The sequence below is a fragment of the Acartia tonsa genome, chromosome 10 (genome assembly GCF_053477335.1).
Source record: "Acartia tonsa isolate MP-2025a chromosome 10, ASM5347733v1, whole genome shotgun sequence".
Classification (NCBI taxonomy): domain Eukaryota; kingdom Metazoa; phylum Arthropoda; class Copepoda; order Calanoida; family Acartiidae; genus Acartia; species Acartia tonsa.
This window is the reverse complement of record NC_137269.1, coordinates 5,479,902-5,501,239: the sequence shown is the minus strand read 5'-3', so window position 1 is coordinate 5,501,239 and position 21,338 is coordinate 5,479,902. Positions and strand designations below refer to the sequence as shown.

Sequence of the window (21,338 nt, the reverse complement as noted above, 5' to 3'; positions counted from 1 at the left end):
CATTAAAAGTGTCTAAACGTTTTAACCACTGATTGTAGTTACAAAAGAGGTAATTTTGTGTATCAATGTGGGCGATGTACAATGTACTAAATTGTTAAAAAGGTATTAACTTTATTAGTGGAATAGTGCAAAAATAAATGTTTTTTTATTTGCAATAAAAGTAAATTAAGCCTTAGTTTTAAAAAAGATAAGTTTCTTTGAAATTTGCTAAACTATTTTAGACAACGTCTTCTTCTCTATTTCCTTATGCATAAAATTAAATCAAAATTAGAAATGCAGAACCAGGGTGATTTGTGTCAAATTTAAAACCTCAAAGTAAATTGAGAATCAATATTAACCCATACAGTCAGGGAACATGCTTTCATCCCCCTCCCCCCCCTAGTTTTTCTGTTTGTAAAATATAAAGGACTATGAATAACTAAATATTAAATCTGGCGATTATAAATAAATAATATTAATAAAATTTTTTTAATAAGTAGCGGGACAAAGTGTATAAAAATCAGCCATGTGACAACATAAAAATGAGGTAGATGAGAGGAGAAGAGGGAAAGAAAATCCCCAAAAAGAGATTGATAATCCCTCATTTGCTGATTTTATAGACACGTCTTCATCTTGGCGTGCACAGGATGCTAACAAACCTGGCATGGTCAGTCATCCAGGAAAAGAGCAAAAATATTTATTTGACTTAAACAAAGCATTTATTCCTAAAGTATACTATGATAGTAAAAAATGTGAAATATGAACAATTTCAGGTTCAGGATATAATTTTGCAGGTTACTTGCAAACTTTAAATGGTTCTTGTAACCGTATTTTTTTTAGATACTTCAAATTTTAAACGTAACTTATCTTAGGACTTCCCTGTGGCTTAAATGCCACGTTAAAAATATGCAAAATGTGGTGAATACTGTTTCAAAATGTCATAAAACTGTTATAAGTAAAACGTACTTAGATAAGTTCCAGGGTTACAAAGAAGAAAAATTACAAAATGCTGACATCAAAAATATGAAATTTGTGATGAGTCGAAAATTTCATATCTTTCAATCTAATACATTGGATAAGAACCGATTCTCAGCCATACAGACAATTTTCCACGAAAAATTAAAGTAAATATCATAAGATTAATACCAGTTTTTCTAAGCCCGGACCTTCTGCCCTCGGGGCTAAAAATCTTATATTTTTTATTTTAATATCCGCGGAAAGCTGACTAATTTTCCAGTTATAGTTTGTTTGTTTAGTAGTAAAGCTACTCTTTAACTTGCAATGTAAGTACGTTTATCTGTCTGAAAGAACTTCTGTCCAATTAATATGATCAAATGATTTTTTTGACAATATTCCAAAACATTTTGGTCTTCAATATGTTTTTTTATTGGAGAAATTCTATCGGGGTGGAATGGGTCTGTTTACTACGCTATTCCCCAAAGTTTTATGATATCATTTTTATACACGTTAGCTTAGCAACTTTGGGGATTTTTACTGAATTTTGATTGGTTGGTTCATTAAGTTAGGTGTCCCAATGTATCAACCCCTAATTGTACTCCTACAGCATTGGTAGTTTTGTGTATCATCATTGGGGATGTACATCACTGTATCCCCTATTGTCTTTCTTTACTCAGCAGATTTAAAAAAAAGTGAATTGAGTTTAGTTTTATAACTCTACCTGTAAAATTTTCTCCGAAATACAGTAAATATTACAAAATAGCAAAAGTATTCGATAATTTTTGGGTCATATAATGCAAGGGGCCTAAAATATACGACCTAAAAAATGTACTTAACTGTTAAATAAATCATCAGGCAAAATTTAAATCCTTTGGATTTTAATTACATACCTAAGATAAGATAAGATAAGATTTATTTTCCTCAAAGGTACAACATATTTTATTAGATATATATCATACATTATGTTACTATGCTTTGATTTGTTTGATTCTTCTGGTTTGTTATATTTGATGCAGGTTTGATAATAATATAATAATATACATAGTAACTATTATTAAGTACCTAGCATGGAATTGGCCGAACTTCGTCTCCACCTAGTTACCAGGCCAGTTCGAATAAGATGAAGATAACATTTTACAGTAAAAATTCCATGCAACATTGTACCAGATAGTTAGCATAACCCTTTAATTAACAGAAAGTGCTACCTTTATAAAAGGGCATACCTATGACTGAACGGAAGGGCATACACTAATTCTAGAAAAGCTTTGTTTTTGGATAATAATTATATATGTAAATTTGATACATATTGATTAGAGCACAAGAATAATACATACACAAGGACGTTCCTGTTCGCAACATTAATCAATTCTGTAAAAAAATATTTTTCTTTTTCTTTTTTGTTCTTTTTAATTAATTTGTAGTAGAACAAATCCTTATATAAAATAGTTATTAAGTTTCCCAGGACCTATGATAAGCAGCCCTGTAAAGGTAAAATTTATCGGATCAATGGTTAGCGAGATCCTTCGATACATACAAACAGACAGACTGACATCCTGTTACTTTTATATAATGAGTATATAAGGAAGAAAAAATACATTTAACTTAACAATCTTTGTTTTGGCATTATGCTTGTCAGGTTTTATTTTATCATGTTAGGAAATTAATAATTGCATAAAAAGCATCTAGAGGCTCTTTCGCGGGGGTAAGGAGGAGCAGAAAAATAGCCCAAAAACATCTCAAGCTTTAAATATTCTGATTGAATAGTCAGTAACAATGTCAAGCTTCATTTAAAAAATGATTCTGTAGTTAATCTTAAGTTTCAGATAGAAATAAACCTTACTACTTTATATGATAAGACTTGTGGCTACGCCCCTAGAAGCCTCTAGGGGCACTTAAGGGGGAAAAGTCGACCTAATCCCATATTATATTTGAGATTCAAAGGAATAAAAAAATATTTTTTTGGAGGAGAGGGGTTAAGACACCCTCCCCAAAAATAGTTTAAAACCTTCCCAGGACCTATAAGAAGCTTCACTGTTAAGGAGAACAATATCGGTTCAGCGGTTAGCGAAATCCTTCATTACAAACAAACAGACAGACAGACAGACAGACAAACAAACAGACAGACAGACAGACAAACAAACAGACAGACAGACAGACAGACAAACAGACAGACAGACAGACAAACAGACAGACAAACAGACAGACATCGTTCTACTTTGTATTATAGAAGATTAAAGAAAATAAATGTAATTTTTTTATAAAAAAATATTATTTCTAACAATAAGTTTTTCTTGAGTTTCCACATGCCCTAAATTATCCAACTGTTATAAATATTCCTTGCTATACTTATGTTTATAAATTTGGCAAGGGGCTGTAACATTCTTGATTAAGGAATAATATACAATCATTACATTTCATTTACATTTATGTAAGCAACACATATACCCAGTAGTCTGAGGATGTACGCGAGTTTGAAAAGTACAATTGAAAAGACCTCCAAAATATTGCTTCAAAATACTTAATTAATACTTGGTTCAAAACATATCTTTGTTTTGTACTTATGAAAATAGTTAAAACACTAAATGTACATAAAATATACTGTACAAAATATGATACTAAATTTGCCTGTCATCTTATGCAGTATACATCCAATATAAGGGGTGGGGGGGGGGGGTTAATGCAACCATCTCGTAATCAATGATTAAATGGCACTTAGAATTCTAATTTCGATCTGAAATTTTGCATGAATAATCCTTGTCTATTTTCCCTAAATCGAAACCTATCTCCACATAATACTTTTTGTCGCTCAAAAACCTTATCAAACGGTTCTAGCCAGTAGCTGTTGGTACTAGAAATTTTAAAAAAAATTATTGCTATCATTTAACATGAATTAAACCAAAAATATGTTTTAAAAAGTTGATTCCTACGTAGTTAATGGTGAAGTTGCCCTGAAATTGGCAAAAAACGGCTAAACGGCTGATCAGCCAGCCGTTTTTGTTCGATTTAGGGAAAATAGACCTACCAAGGATTACTCATGAAAAATTTCAGATCGAAATTCGAATTCTAAGTGCCATTTAATCATTGATTACGAGATGGTTGCATTACCCCCCCCCCCCTTATTATACAAGGGTAAACAAATTCAATGGACATAACACTTTATACTATATCTAAGATGTACCATAAGCATTTCTAATGCAGGGTTCTAAAAGGATAAGACAAGGGTCGATAAATTGATGTATATCCTCAATTATGATAAACAAAATTTAACCTTCTGTGGATTAAAACTTTTGAACGTTTATGAATCAACCAATCAAAATTCACCGAAGTCCCCAAAGTTGTTAAGCGCCAACGAATAAGAAAACGTTATCATATATATTTATTATAAAACTTTGGGGACTAGTATTCTAAACAGCCCACTGTCGCCTCTCTCTCTGGTTCTAATGATGTGGTCATGTGAGTTCAAAATGTTGAGATTTTTAGGAAGGTAGGGGGCATTGGGCTACTTATTACACTAGCCCCGATGTTTTTCAAGTAACGCCTAACATCTTTGGGAACTTTTATACTTTATAGACTTATGATTGGTTGGTTCATTAGGTTGAATGTTCAAGCGTTTCAACCGCTAATTGTAATCTACAGAAGGAGTAATTTTGTGTACCATCATTGGGGTTGTAAATCAATTTATTGAACATTGTCTTATCCCTTGAAATCTCTGTAAATTATCAGTCCAGGGGTGATGGAGCACGATTAGAGTAAAACACTAGAGGGAGAAAGGGTTAAAGAACAGTATTTCCCTATCCCAATGAACTTGTACCGACTCTCAATCGGGTTTTTAAAAATCAACCAATGCAATGGTAACGGGAATACTAACACAGTAAAGTAGCAGATAACAATTTGCAAGCAGACGAAATAAGTCATTGAAAAGGGGGAGGTAGTTATCTGTATATACATCTATACTAGGAATTCTGTTTTGTTTTACTTTTGTTTTTAGAACATGTTTTCTTTTTTCCTGATATTTTCTAGAAAGAATGACTTGGCCTTAAACCAAAACTTTTTGTCTTGACGTTGTCTAGAAATTGTTTATTTTAAATACACAAATATTGGACAATAACATATTGGTTTTTAACACGGATTCCAGGATAAATAAAAAAAATCACGAATATTAAAATACTTCACAATTTCGCGGACCTAACAAAACTGGTTTAAAAAATTAAATTTTTCAGTAATATCCGTGGAAAGGTGTCTATAATATGATGCGATAAATAACTAGCTATTACGAGGCTGTTGTCAATTCCACTTTAACAATAGGTCCCACAACCAAAGATAACAAACTATGTGTATCTCGCAGAGACAACAACAAACTTGCGCACACAAATGCCGCACTGTTGGAGGTCATTTTATAGGAAATATCGTCTTTTCTGATTCAACGGAGTAAGGTTTATAAGGCATGAGGATTTTCACAAAGAGCACGATGAATGACTCAATTCACTGTGAGCTACAATTGAATCAAGACAAAAGTAAGTGCTGAGCCCTGGGACCTATGTAGGGTGAAAATAGACATAAATCCTTGATGATTCCAGGTGGAGACAAAATATTTCAGCGGGGTCTTTTTTTTTTTTTTTCAATTTTAAGTTCTGAAAAAAAATTGAAAAAAATATGAAAATCTTTATTTTGGGCTTAAAAAGAAAAAGTTATTTTTGTGTGTGTAATGGGGTCCTTTTTTAGGGGGTGATTTCTCCTAGGATGGTGGAGGTATCCTCCTAAAAAAGTTATAAACCTTCCAAGGACCAATGAGAAGCTACATAGAAAAAAAAACCATTGATCATTGTTACATACTATTCAGGGATCTAAAGCGATAAGACAATGACCGCTAAATTGATTTACATTCCGAAATATGATACATGGATAACCCTTCTTTATGTTTCAGTTAATGGTTGAAATGTTGGGCACTTAATTTAATGAACCAACCAAACAAAAATCGCAACAAGTCCCCTAAGTAGTTAAGCCAACGAATAACAAATTGCTATATTAAACTATAGGAACTAGTCTAATAAACAGCCCATTGTCCCATCTTGCTCTGATTAATATATCCTTGCATCTGTATGTTACACTTGCTATTTTCTTTATTTGTATTCTTTTGAGGTTGATAATTACAATTATGTTTTATAAAATGGAAAAAGAACACTTTAATCATAATTCAAGATAAAAATTATTTTATCACTAGCGGTTTTGCCCCTAGAGGCATCTAGGGGCCCTTGATAAGTGGGGGGAAGTTGACCCCTCCCCTACTTTCAGTTGTAGTATGTAAAAGAAAAAGTTTTTTTTTAAATGTTGGGTAGGAACTCATTTTTTTCTAAACTCAAATCTATTCAGGACCATGAAAAGCTGGAACCAAAAGTTAAGCGGTTATAAAGAATCTTCGGTACCGACAGACACCCACACACATATACACACAAACAGACAGACACAGAAACTGTTATTTTTATATAAGGATTAATAGACACTAAACTACTCCTTTGTATGTTGATCCTATTATCAGTCTAAAAGATAGGTCAATAAAGAAGAACCAAATTGGTCCAGCGGTTAGCAAGAACTTTAGGCACAGACAGAAAAAAACACATGGACATCCTATCTTTTTTATACAGGGATATAACTTTTAAACAATAGCAAAAATTTTTTTTTAGATGATATTTCTTTCCCTGCTTTAAAGCACTATTTATGATACAAAATATATTGATGTCTGTTTGTCCATCTTTCTGAGAACTGATATGGTTCTTTTTTACTTTACTATGTAGCTTCTCATTGGTCCTTGGAAGGTTTATAACTTCTTTTGGGACGGTACCTCTACCTCCCTAAGAGAAATCGCCCCTTAAAAAAGCACCCCACAACACATAAATTTTTTTTTTTCTTTTTAAGCCTAAAATAAATATATAGTTGTTGAATTCAACCCCTTCTTCCCCTCTTAAGTGCCCCTAAAGGCCTCTATGGGCGAAGCTGCTAGTACCAAATAAATATATTTTGTATTGTTTTTATACAGACGGATGAACAAACAGACATACTCTGATTGTAGAGTTACTGTGTATATATTTATCTTTATAATAAAGTAACAGGTTCTATGTGAGTCTTTGTGCACCAAGGGATCTCACTAACCACTGAAACGATATGGTTCTCCTTTACACGGTAGCTTCTTATATGTCCTGGTAAGGTTTATAACTATTTTGGGAAGGGTACCACCACTATCCCAAGAGAATTAACTCTCCAAAATAAATGTTTTTAACTTTTTCATTAAAAAAAACTGTAATTGTAAGGGGGGGGGTTCGACTTCCCCCCCAACCCATGGGCCTCATATGCCTCTAGAGGCGTAGCCGCTGCTGGTAGATTATCCCTTAATATAAAATAGTAAGGTTTTTTGTCTGAATCTTAAAATTAGGCAATTAATTATGAAGAAAAAAATCACGCAACCTTTCTTTTAAAAAAATCAATCTTTAAAGTTAATTAATGTGATAAGTATAAGTTAAAATGAAAAAAAACCTTTAGTAAGTGCTATTTATTTTTGATGATAAAGATTTTGCAAAAGACGTTTTATTGCTATGTTGATCAGAAATATGTTAGAATTTGTTGTTAGGTTTTTTCTAAAAATCTTTATATTGAAAGTCTAAATTTAAAAATTGTGATTTTTTTAAAGCTTATAGTATTTATATAAGTTGTTTGTATCTTTTAATAAAAAAAAATATTGAAAATTATTTTTTGTTTGTTTTTTATTAGAGATTTTCATATTTTTTTCAATTTTTTTTCAGAACTTAAAATTGAAAAAAAACAAAAAGACCCTGCTGAAATATTTTGTCTCCACCTGGAATCATCAAGGATTTATGTCTATTTTCACCCTACATAGGTCCCAGTGCTCGGCACTTACTTTTGTCTTGATTCAATTGTAGCTCACAGTGAATTGGAACGCTCCCTTTCGGATACACTATGTATCGTATCGTATTAAAGATAATTTTCTACTACTAACTAAATTGGTATTACTTTTGTGATTTTTATCTCAAAATTCGTGGACAATTGTACTTTCTGTATTGCTCAGAACCGGTTTTAATCCAATTGGAAAAGAATCAAATTCTAAGCCACACTGAAGAACAGATTTGCAATGCCAATAGCAATTTGTCTATGAATCCAAATAAGAATTATCCCCATTTTTTGAATAAATGCAAAAAATAAAATCTAATGCAAACAGTTAAACTACTTGACCCCAATAGGAAAAAGTAAATTAAGATAAGCTACTCTATAACTAACGTCAGTCCGTACATACTTTTGTCCCTCCGAGTTTTCATACAAAAACAAGATTTTCTCATGCGCTATAAAAGATAGAGTTATTTTAGTGTAGATTCTCATATCTATAAGAAATGTTTGACCAATTTAAAAATTAGCAGCTAGACGGCACCTTGACTGCTTTTTGGCCGCTTTGTTTTTCACTATTCGCCATTTAAAAATTGAATGAAGAATAAGATGATACTATAATTCACTTTGTCTGACTGCCGACAGCCACTCCGTCCGTCCGTAACGCTAAAATGATTTCTCAGATGTTATCTAAGATAGATGCCTTATTCGTCATACATCCTTTTAATTTGCATTTGAAGTAAGAAAATTTATTTTATCTATCTGAACCTAATTAATATAAATGTGGGAAGTATGACCATCTTGTTTAGCTGTAAAGCTATAAGTTTTAATGTTCGTTTGTCCTCATGTTTCAGACGCTTTATGGATGTTGTCATCCTTGTTTATGGACTGTTTAGCTTTAACTTGCAAAAGGATTAAAAAGTATTAGTTTCATTCTTTTCATTTGAACGAACAAAAAGCAAACAAGAAAATTATCAACTTGTTAAAAAGTACTGAAATGAAATAGACGTTCAAACAAAAAAGTTGCAATAAATCAAAGCTCTATTGCAAGTTACGAGTGCCGGCAGTTTGTTTAATGATATTTTTAAATTAAGGTTTAATTAAGTTAGGGTTGGGACAGATACTTTTTTGTCCGGTTACCGGCTATCCGGCTGATTTCTAATGCCGGATACCGGTTTTCCGGCTGATTTCTAATGCCAGATACCGTATATCCGGCTGATTTCTAATGCCGGATACCATATACCCGGTTGATTTCTAATGCCGGATACTGGATATCAGGCTGATTTCCAATGCCGGATATCCGATATCTGGCCAGATATCTGGCCAACGCTGCATATCCGGCAAACTACCGGATAGCCGGCCCAACCCTAGTTTAAGGTTTACATTTGAAGCAGTTGCGTGCACATGGTTTTGCCAGGGGGGGGGGGGAGCTGGGAATTTAATTGTTGAAAAAGAGGGGAAGGCAGGACTTTTTAATTGTAAAATTTCATTTCATCGACTATTACAGCTAATAAGATTTCATTGGTGAGAAAGTATGAAAACCCAATATCTAAAGGGACAAGACAATGGCCGACAAGTTAATGCACATCCCCCATGATGATAAACAAAATTTCCACTTCTGTAGATTACAATGAGTGGTTAAAATGTTTGGACATTCATCTTATTAAACCAACCAATAAAAATTCAATAATAGTTCCCAAAGTTGTTAAGCCAATGAATAAGAACACGTAATTATAAAACTTTGGGGACTAGTGTAATAAACAGCCCAATGTCCTCTCCCTCTCTGTGAAAACCAAAAGAATGAAAGGGAAGAGGAATTAAATAGGGGATAAATGGATTTTTTTGAATGAATATTTTTCTCCTTCTTTTCATCAACTATGCATTGCAAAAGCTGGTCATTTGAATTTGAATTACCGAATGTGTACACAGTTTTCTTGGTGTTTCCTCTTCTTATCTCAATATTTACTTTAATAGCTAAAAACTTCAAACTTTCAAAAAAATCTAAATTTGGATGCATAAACGATTTATACATTATACATTCAAAATTTTAATTTTTCAAATTTAATTTTTTGGGAAGTTTGAAGCTTTTTTAACTAGTAGTAAATATTGAGATAGGATTAGGAAACACCGAGGAAACTGTGTACACATTCGGCAATTCAAATTCAACTGACCCAAAAGCTGTATAAGGCAGGGAAATACAGATTATTAAATGGTTTAAATTTGAAATTGGTGAGAAGATTCCTAAATTTTTTTTTGAAAATGACACTTTTTCCTCCTTTCCCTTAAATTTTTTATCAACAACACTTCCCCTCCCTACCCTCTAAGAAGTAAATCTCTACGTCCTTAAAAGTATTATCCAAAATAGATGAGTTTTATGAGCGTTCTTTCCTTTCCGTTATTCCATTTTTTCAAGAATGTGTAATATTTGTCTTGCTCAAGATTTTTGGAATATAGTCTCTTTCGTGATAACGCCTCTTAAGGGGCGTTTTGTCGTATTTTCACAGTAGCTTTAGATTGGTTATTTTAGGTAAGGTTAGGTTAAGTTGAGTTAGGTGATTACCCCTCAGGGTTAGGCAATTGGCCCCGCGAGGTTACAGCCCCCCGCAGGGGCTAGAAATAGGAGAAAAGCTACTTTAAAAATGCGACAAAACGCCCCTTAAAAGGCGTTGCCACGAAAAGGGCTATAGCTAATTTTTGTTTTAATTTCTCAATTTTCTCTCAAGTTTCTTACTTACATGTTAACACAGCATACATATTCGATTATAAAATAGTTTCATATTGATGTAAAAATACCCATCCCTTTATCTTTAAATTTGGCAATTTTGACTAAATTAAGGTTGTAAAGATCCGAAGGCCATTTTTCGTGTAAACATTTTAGATTAGGTTTAACAGTTAGGTAGTTGAGATTATTTATATTATCTTTAAAAAAAGAAGAAAATTCAGAAAGACTTTACACTTGTCTTATTTGAAAAATTTAAAATTTTGATTTTTTAAACAGTGTTCTTTACAATGCAATTATCTAAAGGGATAAGACAATGTCTGATAAATTTATATACATCCCAATGATGACACACAAAATTGCCCTTTCTGTGTTGTCACAATTGGACAATAAACTCAATGAACCAACCAATCAAAATTTAATAAAAGTCTCCAAAGTTGCGAGGCCAACGAACACGAAAACGATTTGGGGACTAGTTTAATGTATAGCACAATGTCCCCTCCCTCCCTGGTCCTTCACCTGATTGATCCTTTGGAGTGAGGCTTTAGTTTTATAAATAGAAACTTGACATCATAATAAACCACAAATGCCACGAAGGAAGAGGACATTGGGATTTAAATTACACTGGTACCCAAGGACATCAAAGGGGGGGGGGGGTAAAGTGGGGATTACCCCCCCCCCCCCAATGAATTTTGATCCCCTAAATATTTTTTCATTTTACTACTAAATATAGCATAATATAATAGCATTTAAATTACCCCCCCCCCAAAAAAAAAAAAAAATTTAACTTGGAAGTAAATTTTGTTTACACCCACCCCCCCCCCCAACAGATTTCAGGGGGGGGTAATTACCTCCCCCAAGCAAATTTTACCCCTGGGGTAAAACTTTTTTTTTTTGGGGGGGGGTAAAAAAATTTGCCACAAAGAACAAATTTCCACACACCCCCCCCCCCCGGGAAAAATTTAAATAAAAAAGCTTGGACGCCCCTGCTGGTACCTTAGATTTGATTTGTTGGTTAAAAATAGTTAAGTCCAAACTTTTCAATCAACAAATAATTTGAAGGGTAATTTTCATTATCGTTTTTAGGATGTACACTGTTCGTTGTCTTATCCCTTAGGATAACTGAAAATTACAAATTCAGAAGTATTAAAACATTGTTCAGAAGTTCATAAGAATAATACTAGTATTAGATAGTAAATTTAAGCTAGGTGAAAATTTTCAACGCCCCGACTCTAAAATGCAAACAGTGGTGGTTAGCTTGTTGGCACAATTTTTTATGATTTTATGCAATATTGGATAAATAATACCTGGATGTACTAACATTTGTTTTCTAATATGGACCATATTTATTGGTCGGTTTGTTTCTCCAGTAGGAAGGGAGGGTATGGGGTAAATGGGGTGGATGTGAGTGTCGTTATTTTAGAAAGCTGGGTGTATCACTTTATTAGAGATCATAAAAATCTGGTGCAACATCCAAGTAATTATATATTGATTTATGGAATAGTTTTAAATCGTGGGTATTCTATAATATGAAGTTTCCATAAGTCCGCCAGAAGGAATTTTTTTTAGAAAACTGCCATTTGGGAAGAAAGATTTTATATAAATTAACCATATCAATTAAATTTGACTGTTTATATAAATGTATATAATATTCTTTTAATTCATTTATTTTTGATAAATTCACTGAGTGAAAAAGTCTTTGATACTTCTTAGTTATTTATTGAAATATATTTCGGTGGACACTGCACCCTACTCAGTCTTGTAGTTTAGCTGGGTGTTAAAAGTAAAATTGTTTTTATTTTATATGTATATGTGGACCCAATAAGAATGACAACATCCATAAAAGCGAAGCTCTGAAATGGAAGGACAAACGAACATTAACACTTGTAGATTGTCAGAACTGAATTAGCAAAACTGCATAAATAGATGATACTGTTAAAGGACATACTTACATTTTTGGGGCTTGTTTATAGAGATGCTTTGCTCATAACATTGTACCTTGTTGTAATATGAATCAGTTTTTAAAAAATCAGAAGAATCGGATAATTTTAACATATAAAAAATCTGTTGTCAAAAAAGTTAAAAATCAACATGTTTAAAATGGACGTACGGACATTCTGGTATTGTTTATAGAGTTGCTACGCTTTCTAAATTGTATCTAACTACTATAGGAATCATCATGCAAAGTTTGGAATCGATAGGACAATTCTAATCTGTTAAAATAACGAAAAAGCTAACTCTCTGTGACGGACGTACGGACGGACGGACGTACGGACGGACCAACCCTAATTATAGAAAAGCTTCGCTTTTAAAAATAATAAATCTAATCTATTCTAAACATTACTGTATTAAATTTGAATCTTGGACCTTCCTTGAGTTTTACAAATGTTTTGAATTCAATATTATCTGTACAGAGTTTTTATTAGCGAATCTACTCTATTATTCGCTTTATCTGTCTGTTTTTAAAAGTGAAGCTTTTATATAATTAGGGTCGGTCCGTCCGTCCGTACGTCACTGTTAGCTCTTTTCGTTAATTTAAACAGGTTAGAATTGTCCTATCGATTCCAAACTTAGCATGATGATTTCTGTAGGAGTTAGGTACAATTTAGAAAGCGTAGCAACTCTATAATCAATACCATAATGTCCGTACGTTCATTTTAAACATGTCGATTTTAAACTTTTTTTTAACTTCTGATTATTCTGATTTTTTGAAAACTGATTCCTATTACAATAAGGTACAATGTTATAAACATAGCATATCTATAAACAAGTCCCAAAAATGTAAGTATGTCCCTAAACAGTATAATATATTTATGCAGTTTTGCAACAAATTTACTTACAATATTGTTTGTACTGTTGCATAATATTGTGCAAATTCAGTTTTGACAATCTACAAGTGTTAATGTTCCTTGTCCTTCCATTTCAGAGCTTCGCTTTTATGGATGTTATCATCCTTGTTTAGTCTTTGAGTCAGTTAGTCTATCTATAACGCTATGGTGAAATTTTCTCAGCTCCTATTCAACATAGATGGTGGATTATTTTGTAATGATTCTTATTACCAATTAGCCTCCAGTATCTAATGCCTTTGTCTGTCCGTCTGGTAGTCATGTTACAAACTTTAAATATTAAAAAAATTAAAATATATGAGAAAGGTTTTGTGATTCTTAATTTTTACAAATGCTCTTTAAATCTTCTAATAAATACTCCAATCCATGGCTTTCTGTGTTTTGCTAATTATGTTCAAACTCATTAATAGAGCATTTATTTTATAGCGCATAGAGCCTGGATATTTATGATTAAAATCAAATATCTCTCTTTCATTTTGTATCTCAATTATACTAACAAAGTTGCAGTGACGTAGTTTAAAAATCTTAATTAATTTTTAATCTTCTAGTCTTTTATTTTTCTCAAATGCAAAGGATACCTAAAAATATATTATATACAAACTTTAGAAAATTCATGTCTCTTCGAACAAAATCTAAAGAAAAAGATACTTGATGGTTGTCTGTTAGTGGTTCTTTGTTGATTTGTAAATTTTAATTGGCTGTATATTTAAATCTAAAAAAATATTTTATGAATAACAATTTACTTTTAATATAATAAAAATTCTAAATCTTATTGAAAGAAATCTAAAGAAAAAATGAATTCAATTGAAACAAATTGAAATTGGACAAAATATATTAAATTTTCATATCTGTGATTTTTTCTATTCAGTAAAATTATTATAAAACAAGGATGACAACTTAAATAAAAGCATGGCTCAAATTTTTTTAGCAGCTTTAATAGTGAAATACAACAACACAAATTTCTAGCCAAAAATTAATAACCCAAAATTCTTAACAACTTACGTATAAAGTAAAATAAGCTAAATTTGTTTAAGAACTATATAAATTATTATATCAAGTTGTTTTAATAAAAAATACCTAAATGTATAATATTTTGCCCCTATAAAACAAAATAAAACCTTTTAAAGTTAGAAACAAGCAAGGTTACGTCACAAATAGTCACAAAAAGTATGCTATGTAAAATTCCTATCTGAAAGGTTTTAAATATGACACCGTCTTAAAATCATCTTGAAGAAACCTTACAATATTTTTTTAAAATCTTCACAAATTGTATAATATCTTACGTTATTAACAAGTCATATTCTTAGAAACCTGTGTTAAGGATGTCCATTGTCCACGATTTTTTTTTTGTTGGGAGGGGGGGGGGGAGGTCGGTTTAATCTTGGACGTTTTTAAACCTTTTTACAAGATTTTAAGAAGGAATTGGGGACAAAATTGGTTGTACGGGTTGCCGACTGTATATTTTAAAATTCTGTTTCAAAAGCTTTTCTATGATTAGGTTCTGTCCGTACGTCCGTCTGAAACGGTTAGCTTTTTCAGTTTATTTAGGCATGCTAGAATTGTCCTATCGATTTCAAATTTTGCATGATCATTCCTGTAGTAGCTAGGTACGATTTAGAAAGCGTAGCAACTCTTTAATCGTTACAAGAATGTCCGTACGTCGATTTTAAACATGTTTATCTAATAAAATAATCCGATTGATCTGATTTTTGGAATAATGATTCCTGGGACAGCAAATTACAATGTTATAAGCGAAGCAACTCTATAATCAAGTACTAAACATGTAAGTATGTCCATAAACATTATCCTGTATTTAAGCAGTTTTTCTGTTATAAATTTATATTCTGATCATTGAGTTCCGACACTATACAAGTGTTAATGTTCGTTTGTCCTACCATTTCAGAGCTTCGCTTTAATGGATGTTGTCATCCTTGTTTTTTTTAGGATGGATTTAATATGTCCCGCGCAGCCCCCATAGTTCACAAGACCAACTTGAAGATTGGCATTGAGGGAGCTAGAGATTTCTCACCTGAAAAAAGACAGGTAAGGTTTATGCACTGAGATTTGCCAGAGAGTGTGCATCATCATTCATTGAAAAAAGTGGAAGAAAGCCTCAAACCACTTTCTTTTCGCCCACTTCTAACCCACTTCCCTTTAGTAACACAATAAAACAAATTTTACGCCACATAAATATCCAAGTTTTTAGCATTTTTAAATGAAATTAATTTGCTCAATCGCATAAAGTTTATGACCAGAATCATCTTATAATTAAATCACTTCTATCGTCATTTTTTAGATTTTCAGAAGCTCTAAAACGTCTCATGCTATTGGATAAAATTTTTATAATAATAATTTGTGTTTGCTCCTGGGTAGGTTTCAGATTCTTTAAACTTAAGTCTTTTGTGAATTAGTTTTACATTATAAAACTATTTATAAATTGTTTCGTGGATTTTTGTTTGAAATTTCGGAAATGTTGACTTCAATTTATTTCATGATACAACTATTTGTTAGAAGAGTTCTTGTGAAGCGGGTAAAAAAACTCTAATATATGAAAAACCTAAAAATGGAATATAGACTTTAGGAAACTTAGATTTTGATATTTGATTTAAAGATTAACACCTGTTATTTCATCCACTTGACAAAGCAGACTCAAACTTGACTACAAAAATGAATAAATAGCATCGCATTATAGACAGCTTTCCACATATATTAAAATAAAAAACTATAAGATTAAAACCAGTTTTGTTAGACCGTAGGACCCGATGGCAGGGGCTTACAATACTGGTTTAATCTTATGATTTTTACATTATTATTCCTGGAAAATAATCTTTAACTCGATACTGCACATGATTTTTCAGTATCTCTGAGAACCGGCTCTAATTCAGCGGATATTAATCGGTTTCGAAGCCATACTATGTATAAATTTTGTTATAAATTTTATTTGGTGTTTTAATGCAACATTTTTATGAGGTAAATAAGTTTTGTCTGGCTACTATTGGTTTACAGAATTGACCCAATAAAATTTACAAAATAACAAGGACAATTATGAATATACATGTCCATAAGTAGCGTAGCAAATAATATTTAAAATCTGGAAATTAATATTTCATATCCTCTCTACTCCCATTACTTCAAGGCTAATACAATTTTGGGCGAAGATTACATAATTTTGTATTCGAAACTTTAAGCTGCTTCTTGGTTGTTCAGTTTATATACTTTAGATTAAATTAAAATATCCAACTTTTTAAGCCTAAAAGATACAATTATTTGAAATGAGTAACTAATTTAAAATATATTTTTTCTCCTAGGCTTACAGAGCTTTTAACACAAGGGAGATATGTTCAGCTCGTCCTGGAGGGAGGTATAGACCATCTTCTGTGACTACAGGTATAGAGATAGATAGATAGATAGATATGTTCACATGTCCTGGGGGGAGGTATAGACCATCTTCTGTGACTACAGGTATATAGATAGATAGATATGTTCATATGTCCAGGGAGGGAGGTATAGACCATCTTCTGTGACTACAGGTATATAGATAGATAGATAGATATGTTCATATGTCCTGGGAGGGAGGTATAGACCATCTTCTGTGACTACAGGTATATATATAGATAGATAAATATGTTCATATGTCCTGGGAGGAGTATAGACCATATTCTGTGACTACAGGTATATAGATAGATAGATAGATATGTTCATATGTCCTGGGGGGAGGTATAGACCATCTTCTGTGACTACAGGTATATAGATAGATAGATATGTTCATATGTCCAGGGAGGGAGGTATAGACCATCTTCTGTGACTACAGGTATATAGATAGATAGATAGATATGTTCATATGTCCTGGGAGGGAGGTATAGACCATCTTCTGTGACTACAGGTATATATATAGATAGATAAATATGTTCATATGTCCTGGGAGGAGTATAGACCATATTCTGTGACTACAGGTATATAGATAGATAGATAGATATGTTCATATGTCCTGGGGGGAGGTATAGACCATCTTCTGTGACTACAGGTATATAGATAGATAGATATGTTCACATGTCCTGGGGGGAGGTATAGACCATCTTCTGTGACTACAGGTATATAGATAGATAGATATGTTCATATGTCCAGGGAGGGAGGTATAGACCATCTTCTGTGACTACAGGTATATAGATAGATAAATAGATAGAGACAAATTATATACAAATCCATTTATAATCCTAATAATATAATTTCTAGACAATCAAATAAAATTGTCAATCTTTTATATGTTGTATGACATAATATAAATCCTATTAAGTGAAGCTCCTCTTTAAATCACCAGCCTTTTTTTTTGTTGATTTATGACTAAACATTCAATGTTACAATTGAGTTTATTTACAACTAAGCTTGAAACAATCCCCTTGTTTAGACAATTTTAAAAAACTTTCTAAAATTAAGTTCTGTATGTACGTCTTAGGAAAGATTCTTTTGACAACAATTTTTTTATAATAAAATTATCCTATTTGTCTAATTTTTGGAATTATTATTTCTGGGACAACAAGGTACAACATTATAAGTGAGTCATATCTATAATAAAGTCATAAACAGTATCCTGCTAATTCAGGTTTGACACTATACAAGTGTTAATGTTTGTTTTCCCCCCCTTTTCTGTGCTTCGCTTTTATGTATGTTGTCATCCTTGTAGGGTCGGTTCGTCCATCCGTCACCGACGGATAGCTTTTTTTCGCATGTTAGAATTATCCTATCGCTTTCAAATTTTGCATGGTGATGCCTTTAGTAGTAAGGTACGATTTAGAAAGTGTAGCAACTCTATTATCATTACCAAAATGTCTGTAAGTCCATTTTAAACATGTTGATTTTTTTCCTTTTTTAACAACAAATTTTTATGTAATCTAATCATCCGATTGATCTAATTTTTGGTATATTGATTCCTGGGACAACAAAGTGTAATGTTATAAGCAAAGCAACTCTATAATCAAGTCCTAAAAATGTAAGTATGTCCATAAAAATTATCCTGTATCAAGCAGTTTTTCAACAAATTTACATTCAATTTTGCTTCGACTTTTATACATTTAAATTCTGATTATTCAGTTCTGAGACTATACAAATGTTAATGTCCGTTTGTCCTACCGTTTTAGAGCTTCGCTTTTATGAAAGTTGTCATCCTTGTTCTCGTATGCTTATAATGTTATAGAAAAACAATATTTTATTCTGAATCTGTCTGTCTCTCACACAAGTTTGCAAGAATTAAAGAGATATTGGATGTATATTATATGTGGATATTATGACAGGGAAAAAAAGGTCGTCAACTAGGTTGCTACATTGGAACTCGTTTATTGACTAGTTCGTTCATCCAGTAGAAGGGGAGTGGGTGGGGTACATGGGGTGGAAAGATACCATGAAAATCTGGTACAAGATCAAAGTGATAATATCCTAAAAATAAATTAGCAGGTTGTCTATTTGTCTATTTGTCTGTTTGTCTATTTGTCTGTTTGTTTGTCTATTTGTCTGTTTGTCTGTCTATTTGTCTGTATGTTTCTCTGTCTGTTTGTCTGTATCAAAGGATCTCGCTAACCGCTGAACCTATCGGATTCTCCTTATCAGGGTAGCTTCTCATAGGTCATTGGAAGGTTTATAATTATTTTGGGGGAGGGTACCACCACCTTTCCCAGAGAAATCAACAAAAATAAATAAATTAAAAAAAACACTGCCCTGCAGACATTTTTGCAATTAGCTAAATCTATAACTAACACCATCTAGCGGCGAAAAAAATATTTTTGGTAACTAGCTGATTTTAAAACAGATTGAAACAACTTTTTGTGTCCCTAGAGGCCTCTAGGGGCGAAGCCGCTAGTATTCATTAAAGGGTTATCTAATTTAAATCTTTTAGTAGCGCAGCTACTATATAAATTATTTATTCTTTACTTAGCTTTGTACGGACGTCCGATAACACAATAATGTCAAAACAAAATATCCCTAAAAATTATCACTCAACTTGTTTTGTAGTTATCGAAATCTTAAGATGCAGACAAAAAAATCTTACTACTTTAAATAATGGGATAGGAAGAAAATAAAAATAAGCCCCTTTATACCTGTTTCATCTTCAGAGATGAATTTCTTTTATTTGTTGAGAAAATAAATATTGGGAGATTTTCTTGTTCTGTATAAAATCTGCATAACTTTATTTACATTTTTTATCCATCCATTTATTTCTTTACATATAGTTTTAAAAGCGAAGCTTTTCTATAATTAGGGTCGGTCCGTCCGTCCGTCTGTATATCTGTGACGGATAGCTTTATTCGTTAATTTTGGCATGTTATAATTGTTCTGTCGATTTCAAACTTTGCATGGTGATTCCTGTAGTAGTTAGGTACGATTTAGAAAGCGTAGCAACTCTATAATCATTACCAGAATGTCCGTACGTTCATTTTAAACATGTTGATTTTAACTTTTTTAAAAATTTGTATGAGATAAAATTATCCGATTGATCATATTTTTTGAATACTGATTCCTAGGACAACAAAGTATAATATTATAAGCGAAGCATCCATATAATCAAGTCCTAAAAATGTTAGTATGTCCATAAACATTATCCTGTATCTAGCAGTTTTTCAACAAATTTACTTATAATTTTTCTTCGACTCTTATACATTTTATTTACCAATTTTTTTTGTAAATTCATTAAAAAAATAAGTATTAAACTTGGTATAGTAATTCCGTCCTCTAACAATAAGGTACGATTTATAAGTTATTTATCGCATCGTATTATAGACAGCTTTCTTCGGATATAAAAATATTTTAATTTAAAACAGTCTTGGTAGCGACAAAACTAGTTTTAATATCATGATTTTATTTTGATTTTCGTCGAAAATTGTCTTTAATGCTATGCTATACTTGATTTTCCAGTATGGCTAAAAAAACAGTTCTAATCCTGCGGATATTAATCGGTTTCAAATCCATGCTGGAAAAATATTTATGTAGGTAAACGTGGAGAGGGACCTCTAATGAGTAGATCAGAATCAAAGGACATGTATATTGACAACAGGACAAGGTAAGTTTATTTCCAGTATGGCTGCAAAACCGATTAATATCCTCTGGATTAGAACCGGTTGTAAGCCTTACTAACAATTTTCCACAAATATTGAAATAAAAATCATAATTCATGTAAATATACACGGAAAGCTGTCTATAATACATCGCGATATATAACCAGTAAAATATTGTAAATATTTTTTAGTAATTGTATACGAGTGTGTATTTTAAATGATCCATTTTTACTTTGGATATGGATATATCCCATTCCCCCGTCAAATTTATTTCGGGGGTAATCTTTACAGTTTAAGCTCCACACCGCCCTGTTTGAAAGATTATAGCGGGCATAAATGCATGCATAAACGTCCTGTCACTTTAATATATATATTTAATGGATAATTGTTGTAAGTTTGACTTTGGCAAAGTGTTTGACTCCCCAGTTGAAAATTTTGATGATCACATAATTTATCAATAAAACAACTAAATTTAATAAAATATTGTGTATGTTCAAACTTTTCTATCAATTTCAAAATTTAGATGATGATTCCTGTAAAAGTTAGCAACGATGTAGAAAGTGTAGCAATTCTATAATAATTACTAGTAAGTCAGTCCTTAAACAGAATCCTGTATTTACGCAATTTTTTAACGAGTTTATAAAGGTTATTTTTCTGCTCATTAGATTTAGACACTTTACAAGTGTTAATGTTGGATTGTTCCTCCGTTCCAGTTTAGAGCTTGGGTGTTACCATCCTCGTTTATATTTAACGCCCCTAGCAACTAGGGGATATTTCATTGAAGGGGCATTGATTGGCTAGAAAAAATAGCATTAAACCATCCAAAGACAAAGCTAAAAATAAAATAGCCTAAAACCATCACAGGACATATGTGAAGCCTAACTGAAATAGAACCCTATCGGT

General features: G+C 32.1%; 2 protein-coding genes across 2 annotated transcripts in view; one reads left to right on the top strand and one right to left on the bottom strand.

Moving 5' to 3' along the window:
- LOC145329247 (mitochondrial glycine transporter A-like) overlaps positions 1 to 21,338 on the bottom strand; it is a 402,442-nt gene that overhangs the window by 127,442 nt on the left and 253,662 nt on the right. The window lies entirely within an intron of this gene.
- Positions 1 to 21,338, top strand: part of LOC145330401 (uncharacterized) — a 49,694-nt gene that overhangs the window by 21,646 nt on the left and 6,710 nt on the right. Inside the window, exons 6-8 of the mRNA XM_080175038.1 lie at positions 15,337 to 15,435; positions 16,701 to 16,779; positions 20,371 to 20,440. Of these exons, the coding sequence (XP_080031164.1) occupies positions 15,337 to 15,435; positions 16,701 to 16,779; positions 20,371 to 20,440 (248 nt within the window). The remainder of the gene's footprint in view (positions 1 to 15,336; positions 15,436 to 16,700; positions 16,780 to 20,370; positions 20,441 to 21,338) is intronic.